Below are 10,254 nucleotides of genomic sequence, written 5' to 3' on the forward strand. Positions count from 1 at the left end.
TTTTGGCAGCAGATTTTTTTTTTTTTTTTTTTTTTTTTAATTCCTTACTCTGTTCTTTTCAAGAACTCTTAGTCATGAAATAAATTGAAATGCAATAATTTTACATGAAATCTTATACAAATATTATATTAATTTTTATCTATAAAAGAAGGTTTAGCCAAACTATTTCCAAAGAAGGGGGGGGGGGTATTTTTCTATACTGTTCTCTACACTGCTGATATTAATCATTATGGAATACTTGTTTTCCACAACATAATATTGACTTTCTTCATATCCTAAACCCAGATATTAGAAATATACTTGTGGACAAATTTATCCTAACAATTCAAGTATTTTTGCAAAAAAAGTGCATTAAATAAAAGAAAATTTTGAGATTTTATTGCTTCTAAAACTGTTAAATTCCAATTGTAGGGTAAAATCTTGAAATAATATGATTTTGGTAAAATATATCACAAATAAAGTTTAAAAATTAAATGCAGTCCATGCCTTGAAAAACTTCCTTTTCAATCCAATTTATTTTTTTCCTTTTTGCTCTGCTAACAATATTTTTAGTAAAGTATGACATTAATTCATAGAAAAAAAAAAGTTTGTGCAACAGTTTTCTAAAATGTGTTTGTTATCTTTTCTTTCTTTCTTTCTTTGAGCATTGTATGATGCAAAAGTTACACTATTACTGGTAAATTACCCTAGTAACAATTTACAAATCAAGTATAACGCTCATGCTTTTAAGATATGAGACCTGCTTTCTATTTATTAAAAAATAATAATAATAGTCGGACCTCCATATATCGAAGTAGCAAATTGTTTGAAAAAAATTCGATATATAGAAATTTCGAAATATAGAAACGATCCTATTTTATCCTAAAAGTCTCCTAAAACATTAAAATTAAAGCTAATTTACGTGTATAAAGCTCAATTTCTAATAGATACGAGCATCGAATTAAATAAAAGTTAATAATTAAAAAATAACAGAAATTACATTTTAGCGCCTTCATACATCTTCATTCTTCTTCAATTCAACTTGATCCACAAAATTAGGGGATTTTCGTTTTGACAATGTAATCAAAAGAAAAGTAAAAAATCAATCTACTTAACTTGAATGATTTTTACTGCAGCTAAAAAGACTAGGAATGATAATCAACAGACAAAAGGGAAAACTTGAAGCTGATTTTACAATGTTACTGTTTACAACGAAGATTTGAAATAAACTTGAGGGAATTTAAGAACTCCAGAACGAAACAACGACCTATCTACGCACCCCTCAACCCCAGATTCCTTATGAGTTTCGTAGCAACCTTTAATATACATAATTTTCTCCCTTAAACCTTTATTTTTCATGAGACAAACAGTCTAAAGTGGAAAAAAAACTACGAATGTCTCAAAAATTTTTCCATATATATAGATTTTTTCGATATATAGAAACAATTTTTCTATGTAATGACCATAGAAATTTGCTGGGACTTCGATATATAGAAAATTTCGATGTGTGAAAGTTCGATATATGGAAGTTTGACTGTAAAAACATTAAAAAAAAAATTTCTTAAATTGAATTTAAACTTACTTTGTCTTTAAAATCTTCTAAGTTTGCAAGAATAGCTCTTTGGTATGTAGATGTCCTAATGTAATCTTGCATCATGTTTTGTTGTTGTGATAAATAACTGTAAAACTAAAATATATACAAATATATAATAGACTGGATATTTTAAAGTCAATTAGGCATGACTATCACTGCCACAACTTCATAAATTTCAGGCTTAATATCATTTATAATAATAAAAATGACATTTTAAGTTTGAGATACCAGGATTTTTATACATTAGATTAATTTCTTTTAATTTTTTTAAACAAGTAGAGAAAGAAGATAGTCCTATTTATGATACAAAATAATCTATCCTTTCTCTTTTTGATTCTCTTGTTGACTGACTTTAAAGGTTGATCACGCAAACATAATTTTCAAATTGCTAAATATTGTTAACATAAAAAAATGCATATACAGTGGTACCCTGACTTAGATTACGTGAATTACCTGAATTCAGAGTTATGCAGTTTAAGTGACAAGATGGAAGCAGTTTTAGACAACGATCAAATGACATATGCAGTTGATGAAATTTCAGGCAGTTGAAGTAAGACTTTCACATTGAACGTGTTAATGAAATGCATGAGTATAGTGCTGTAGAAGATGTTGATACCACAGAAGATGTTCCATCACAAAATATCTTGACAATTAACCAAGGATCCAGGAACTTTTCGAGGATTGATTTTTTTTACATGCCTCTGGCTACATGGCTGATTTACGCATGCTTTGGGAGAGGGCTGAAGGCTAATATGTCATTTTTACTTCAAGTAACTAAAATATAGAGATCCTGCCCTTTACCGTTACCAAGGGTATTCTAAAATTGTGTTTTTAGAACTTCAATTGTTTAAAATTACCAGGAGCATGTTTAGCCCTCTCCTCCTAACATCATCAAAAGTTGTCTAAAATTGCTTCTTTATTTTGGAACTTCAGTTTTAAAAAATTACCGGAGGAAAGCCCCTGAAAACCATTTCTTTCCCTACCACTGCCTGATATGGCCTACACTCCTCTTGCTGTTTGTTTTTAGTTTGCTAGCTTTTGTGAAGCAATTCTAACAATTTGATTTGACAAGATTTTTGTGTGTGATATCACATCCATTTCTGTATAAGATTTTTATGTGTGCCTATTTGTGTTTAATATTGATACATAATGTCAAATCTCATTAAAACAAACTGAAATGGACCTTTAAAATCAATGTGTCTTAAACCTAGTTGCTCTAAGGAGTAATTTGTTTTAAGCATGTTAAAATTAATAAGGTTTGACTGTATAATATATTTATTTCATATATTATATATAACATGTGGTTCTAAAATAAATATCTGTATTTCGAGCTGTGTGTAGTTTGAAGGAATAATTCCAATGAAATAATAATAATAAAAATAGTTACAACAATTGGCAAGGAAAAAATTAAGGGAGTATTAATATTTGTTAAAACTTTATTATTATTTTTTTACAAGAATTATAGTGCAAAGACTTTTTGGTCTTATCAGGATGGAAAACACAGCGTCTATAAAGCAAAAAAACTTGGGTAACAATCTTCAGGAAAATTCGCAATAAAATTATACTAAAATGAATTTTTGAATATGGCATTAGAAACACCCAGTGCTTATTTTGAATAGGAGTTCTTGTGCTTGGTTTAAATTACACGCAAATGTTCACACATTATTCAAATTGTATGTGTAAGAAAATAAACAGTGATTACTATGTGAACATTCTATTGACCTGATTAAATATGGAATGATACTAATATGCACAATGCAGAAATTTTTACTTATTACTTAGAATATGAGCTCTGAATATGCCAGGCTTATAAATCATGAGAATAGAATTATTCATATGGATAAGGAGAATAAACAATATGAACGTAGTCTTAAAATGTAATATTTGGGCAGTAGTAGGTGGGTCTGAGGGTTTACGTGCGGAAATGCTTTGAAATTAAAACACAATTTTAGACATGTTTAGCCATGTTTGGGAGAGGAGATTTGCCGGCTTGTCCCTCTAAATTTTTTGAAACTGAAGACATAAAAACATAATTGTAAGTCATTTTTGGTATTGTTAGATGGAATGAGGAACATTTTTGAACGATTTTTCAATACTGTGGTTCCAAAAACAAATTTTAAGATTATTGGATGATGAGGAGAATAGGGTTCAGAAACTATCCCTCAAAGTATTTTCGAATTTGAAGGGTTAAAAACGTAACTGCAGGCCATAGTTGATGATGTTAGGGAGAGGAATGGGGTTTGTATTTCCCCCCTAGATTTTGAGTAAAAATTGAAGATTCACAACTACAATTTTAAGCATTTTTGGTGATGTTTTAAGTAGAGAGGAAGTTTGGAGGTTGTTTCAAAATCATGTTACGGGAAATGTTTTGATGACATCATAGATATGATTGAATTCAGAACTTTCCCTGGAATTTTCCCCAAAATTGAATGCAGTCGGAAATAATCTTTCGTGATGTTAAGATGTTTTATTCTTAGTCCTTACATATAAATGAACTTTCAAATTTCAAGCATATTTTTTATAACTGCAAATGCTAACATAAATAATAAGAATAGACGAACCTGAAAATATTGAGTCGCTGAAGAATCATCCGTCCGAATGGAAAACATGGAATTCCTTCCGTTTCGAAACCCATCAACTATGGCTTTGAATCTAGAAAGATCTAAATTGGAAAATAATATACATTTAATAACTACTTGTGGCAAGCAAAATTGTGAGAGTACTGTGGTTGAGTTCTAATTCTACTTTGTACTTCTGTCTCCCTTTAATATACCCTGAAGAACCAAAGCATTACGATCACTTTTGGTCTACCTTTGACCTTCAAAACAGCTGCAACTCAACTTGAAATGGATGACACAAGTTCTTGGCGAATAACTACAGATAGATGGTACTAAATATGCAAGCAGCGGTCATGCAAAGTCGAAATATTCTGACATGATGAAGTTTTAACTCTGAGCTGCATTCTATGAAAGCCCAAATTTGCCCTAATGGATTAGAATCCGTTGAATTAGATGGTCAGGACGTTGAATAGCATTCATAATAGTGCTCCATGAACCATTTCAAAACAATATGAGCATTGTGACAGGAATCGTATTGTTCAAAAACTCCAAGGGTGCAACTGATCACAACTATATTCGCAAAAAGTTCACACTACTTTCATGATCCTACCTACGACAACTAAGGGTCTGAGAGCTGCCCATGAGAATGCTCCCCAAAGCATAATGCGGCCTCCACCAGCTTGTGTATAACCTGCTGTGCAAGACTCCCATTTGTTCTCATGAAAGACAAACAACATACCCTGACATGACATCAGCTTGATGAATAAGAAACCATGGTTTATCCAATCAGACAACTCTAATCCATTTATCCATGGTTCAGTTTTTTTGTTCCCGAGTCTACCATACAGGTAGTTGGCAATACTACTTTGTCTAGAGGCACACTTGTAGGACATCTGCTTCTACCTCAATGGGGATAGAAGGGATCAACTCATACAAAAAGGATTTTTCATGAAAAATATAGGACGCAATACATGAATGATTTTGCCATGGAAAAATAAATACATGCAATATTACCTATTATTATTATAAATGAGTTCAATTTAATGTATTAACTGCATACAGTTTAAAAACTCAAATAAAAATTAACTTACGTCTATAACAAGTTTCTTGTTGAAAGAAAGTTTGAAAAATTAAGAGTGTTCTACTCAAATGAAATTATTTTAAACAAAATCTAAGCAAGTGACAACTATTTATAACTGATTAGTGAAACTTTTAGATAGCTTTTGTCAATTTTTTTCTTCCTATCTCATCTTTGAAATAATTATTTTTTATTACTAGCAACAATAAGAGCTGTGCAGCTTCTATTTTTTGCATAGATTTAGGTTCAAGGCCATTTGTCAGTCTTTGATTACCTTCATCAATCAAATACTAATAATGCACTTTTAGGCTATGTTTGATGACAGGGGAAGTGAGAGTTTTAGGGTTTTCCCAGGGGCGGATTTACTATGTTGCAATTACGATGGGGACCTGGGGTTCTAAAGAAGCACATGGAAAATGTTATAGGTATTTCTACTCATTTCAAAAAGGTCGAGAAAATTAAATTGCAACAGGCCTTGAAACCTAAAAATATCCCGAAAAACTTCCCAAAAACTTTTCCAGTGCTGTTAACCCCTTAACGATTGAATAATTTTCAAGAAAACGGTCATAAAAGTCTATTTTTAATAAGGAAAATTACATAAAAATAAGTGTACAAAAAACATGTGCATTCAATTTTGAATTTTTGACATTTTTTTAGATTGAAATTTTAAGTTTGTTAAAAATTTTATGAAAAGCCAACAAGCAAATCCAAGCAAGCAGCGAAAGCTTAAGAAATACATCTTTTAAATATTGAAAGGGGATTTTATTAACCTTTTGTGTAATATAAGTAAAGATTAGTAAATTTTTCTTGTGTGATAAATTACAAAGCATGAGATATAGAGGCCAACGTCACAATCTGGACAGAAAAATCAAATTTTCTTTCTGCATCTCTGCAATTACATTTAAAATGTGCAATTACATTTAAAATGAACTGGTACTGCCATCTAGTATATAAAGAGAGAAATAAAATGTATTCCGGGCAAAATAAATAAATTGGTTTTATTGGTTTTGTCGCGTTAATATTGCATACCCCAGCATGGCAATATCACGGGAGCCAGAAATGGAGGTCAAAACCCCAGCACAGCATTTTCACAGGAGCGAGAGGGAAGGGGTTAATAACAATGAGCAAATATTAGGAGGGCATGAGAGAAGAGGAAAAGCCTCATTTAATGTTCAATGCTGAGCAAAAAAGTATTGATTGTTACATGTATTATTTTTGGAAAAACAAAAATAACTTACACATACACAGGTAAAAAGAAGGCTTCAAACCTCGACTGTATTTTGTTTTCTTTTGAGGGGGCTAGGTCCCTTAAGCTCTCTTTAACCCTGTCCATGATTTACAGCCGCAAGCAATACATGTCAACTGCACTGCTCACAACAAAATAGAGCTTTATAAATGTCTCTCAGGACAAGTGACATGGTTTACTTGAACTTAAAAATTTATATACCATTATTTTAATTCTTTGTCTTGAAAACACCATGTCACATATTACCAGTTTACGTAAATTGCATGAACCAGAAAATATGTAAAATGGCATTTTCAAGGTACAAAAATCTAAAATCTTTATGGGCCCTTCAACGTAGGGTTATTCTATACCACTAGACCCCTGGTGATATTTAGCTCTCTCAATCAAATATTGCAAGTCAGCATCCCTGCTTCTGAAAACAGCTCCATGGTTGTTCCGCTTTCAGCAGGGGTTATTACTCTAATACCCTCAGTAAGGTCTGTAAAGTATTACGTGTCCTAAGGTGTATTTTTAATCATTATTTTTTAAAAATATATAGGGCTAACTATGGGAATACAGGAAATATAAGAGTCGTAAAGATATATGAAATATATAGGACACTATTGATGTTGTTTTTTTCCTTTTTGAAATACACAACATTCTATGAAAGAAATATTTTACTTATATTTGTCGACAAATCTTTCTCTTGGGGGGTGAGTGCTTGAGAAGGTGAGCTTGACTACAACATTAAAATGAACATTTTGTAATTAAAATTAGCCAAAAAAAAAAAAAAGGGAAAGTAAACCTGACATTGAGTAAAATAGATTTCAAACATTCTATTTCATGAGAGCAAAAACGAATTACCATTTGCATTGTTGTACTGTAAATGGATTGAAGAAACATCTTTAGAAACAATATAAGAATGACTTCCCATTTTTGCACCGTCAGTATCTTTGTCAAAAACTACTTCAAGGAGGGAATCCAGACCATTTGTGCCACCTATTAATATAAAAAGAATTAAATAAAATGAATTAAATTGCAAAATCTGACAAACTTTTCTGATCATTACTTGCATTTGAAGTTGAATGTCAATAGGTTTCAAATTGTATTATGAATTATGACATAATATGGGATGATCATTTTGTCATTTCTGTACCATAGAGCCAGAACAATGTAAGTCACATAAGGGAAAAATGTTTGGCTCTTGCAAAAGATGGGAGGGGTGCTCTTTTAATACTGGTAAATATTTATTTATTTATTATGTTTAAATGGATTGATGTGGAATAAGATTCTAGATACAATACAAGAATAAAAAGAAAATCATAATTTTTCGACTAACGTCAGTCTGGCTCTGAGATAAGGATTTGTGCTCTGCAGATAATTGTTACAAAAGACTTAAATTGAATCAATGTAATTTTTCAATTCAGAGTCTACAATCACTTCTTTTTATTTATTTTTTTGATATTGCTTTGTTCAGAAAATCCCTTAATTTCCCTCTGTAGCATTGCTAAAGTTTGATACAGTGTTGGATAATTTCATAAGCTCACACAAGGTTGACTATAAATTATTCAATGCTAGAACAAGGAATAAGGGTTGAGTACAGTAGAGTAATTTATACATTACATTGCTATTGGGGAGGGGTGAGAAAAAATAGATATCGCCTTTCATATTTTAACAATGGATAATACAAATGAAAAAATAAGTTTCAATATAATTTCAATGGATCAATATGTAAAGTACATAGAACAATATGAATGAGGGTAAAATCCCTTGTTTTTAACATAAACAGCCAATCCAAATATGGTAGTTTGAACAGGTTATGAAAGGACTGTACTTGAACACAATGTGGATGGATATTTTGCAGGGCCGGATTTGGAAGTGTGGAGGCCCTGGGGCAACGAAGGAGTGGAGGCCCCTAATTAGGGTTCGAAAAGATCATCATATTTTCAAAAATATCCAATAATTTGATATATATCTGAATATTTTGATATATATGTATATATCCGATATTTTCGATCCGTGAAAGTTTGGATATTTTGTAAAAATTTTATTGTGAGGGCATCTTTGTTGTGGAGGCCCTGGGGCAGTAGCCCCGCCTGCCCTCTCCGAAATCCGGCCTTGTGTAGTTGTACTGATTGAGGGAGTGGAGGGTATAAAATCTCTGAAGAAAGTAAAAGGAATCGCTAGCTCATTTAAACTGTTAAGGATTATCTGAAAAGTATAAATCACTGTATTATTACTAGGGGATAAATACATCTGTAATGTAGATGGTGTTCAACAATGTACTAGCTTTTAAATTGTACGCGTAATACCTTTATTGAGGATGAATGTTGAGGAATAACGGGGGCACATACGATCTCTAACTGGCTAATTTTTATAGATTAGTAGTAGTGTGTAAGAACTACAAGTCTGTGTGTAGTTTATTTCCCAAGAATTACAACGTGATATCTTTTTAGTCTAGTGTATTAGTTTGTGCAATATATTGAATACTACAAATTTAATGGTGGCTAAGGGTGCTGTTTCATGTCTAGGGCGCTCTATCTTAAAAACCTATTAAAATAGACGTAAGTAAGTATTATGTGCTCTAATTGGGAAAATATACGGTTTATTAATACAGAATCCTACTTCGCGGAAATTCAGTTATCGCGGTAAAGTCTGAAACGAATTAATCGCGATAAACGAGGGTTGACTGTATTGATAAAAAATACATTGTCTCTACAGTCAGAGTCAGGGGAAAACGCTCCCCACTCCAGTCATTTAGGGTGGTAAAAGAAGGTCGAATGCCTCCTGATATTGAGATATAAATGTACCTTAACGTAAATATGCTCTGTTTTAATGTTTTTCTTTTGAATCTGCATTGAACCATCTGCCTGCCCCCCTCCCTCCGGGAAAAATTTGAAATGACAGGCCTGCCCCCCCCCCTCCCCATCAAACCACGGACCTCTTTATGGCACTGATAATAATAACACTAGATGGAAAGAGAAGAAAAAAACAATTTAACAGACAGTGAAAGAGCACAGAAACGTATTTTTAAGCTGCCTTTTGTTGAAAAAAAAAACTTAAATGTTTGTTTAGTGTTCTCATTTGATATACAATGTTAAAAGTGAGAAATGCCTTTTTAACAACTGAAGGGCATTCAGTTCAATTTTTAAAACACAATAATAACTTCTGTAACATTCTTGATTTAACGTAATTGGCAAATTTCAATCCATCTCTCTGAAAATTGAAGATTTAATAACTAATTTTGCGGCAAAATTCAATCGCGTCAATATTACGTCACTGTAAACAGACGAAGCGTTTATTTGATAATATTGAAGAATCAAATGGAATACTTAACATTTTAATTACTTAATGCCACAAAATATAATTTTTAACAAAACATTCAAAGGTTTTGCTATTGAATGTCAAATCAACGTGGTTTACAAATGCAAACGTTTACCGAGAACTTAACGTTTTATGACAAATCAAGTTACAGGATAATTTCACTCACTTGGTTTAAAAAGTAAATTTAAATTTTCAAACTCGTCAGCTACATGAAGAGTCACAGGAAAAGGTATTTTTTCAGTTTTCTTCATTTCTTCGGACAAAGATGAAACAAGCACGTCTTCAAATATAGCCGCCATATTTATCGCAATTAATTAACTGCTCTAAAAATCAAAAATAACGACAAAGATACAATTTACTAAGAGTTACTGGTGTTTTCTCACGTTAAAAATAGAAACATCACAGGAAAAAGTACATTTACACACAATGATACAGATCTCATTATCAAGACATCCACAGACAAAGTAACAATAATAAAGGACTATGAGGGTGTCTC

General features: G+C 31.8%; 1 protein-coding gene across 2 annotated transcripts in view; it reads right to left on the reverse strand.

Annotated features, from left to right (window-relative positions):
* The window catches only part of LOC129233942 (histone-arginine methyltransferase CARMER-like), a 43,631-nt gene extending 33,400 nt beyond the window's left edge, over positions 1-10,231 (reverse strand). The window contains exons 1-4 of one of the 2 annotated variants that reach the window (XM_054867860.1): positions 9,925-10,231; positions 7,299-7,433; positions 4,135-4,235; positions 1,562-1,666 (exon numbers count right to left, since the gene is read on the reverse strand). In XM_054867860.1, coding sequence (XP_054723835.1) covers positions 1,562-1,666; positions 4,135-4,235; positions 7,299-7,433; positions 9,925-10,057 — 474 coding nt within the window. In that variant the 5' untranslated portion in view covers positions 10,058-10,231. Of the gene's footprint in view, positions 1-1,561; positions 1,667-4,134; positions 4,236-7,298; positions 7,434-9,924 lie in introns of those variants that run through there. The other variant, XM_054867859.1, reaches the window with a different exon arrangement.
* Between the last annotated feature and the right edge of the window lie 23 nt (positions 10,232-10,254).

Source organism: Uloborus diversus, unplaced genomic scaffold, assembly GCF_026930045.1.
Source record: "Uloborus diversus isolate 005 unplaced genomic scaffold, Udiv.v.3.1 scaffold_822, whole genome shotgun sequence".
Taxonomy (NCBI): domain Eukaryota; kingdom Metazoa; phylum Arthropoda; class Arachnida; order Araneae; family Uloboridae; genus Uloborus; species Uloborus diversus.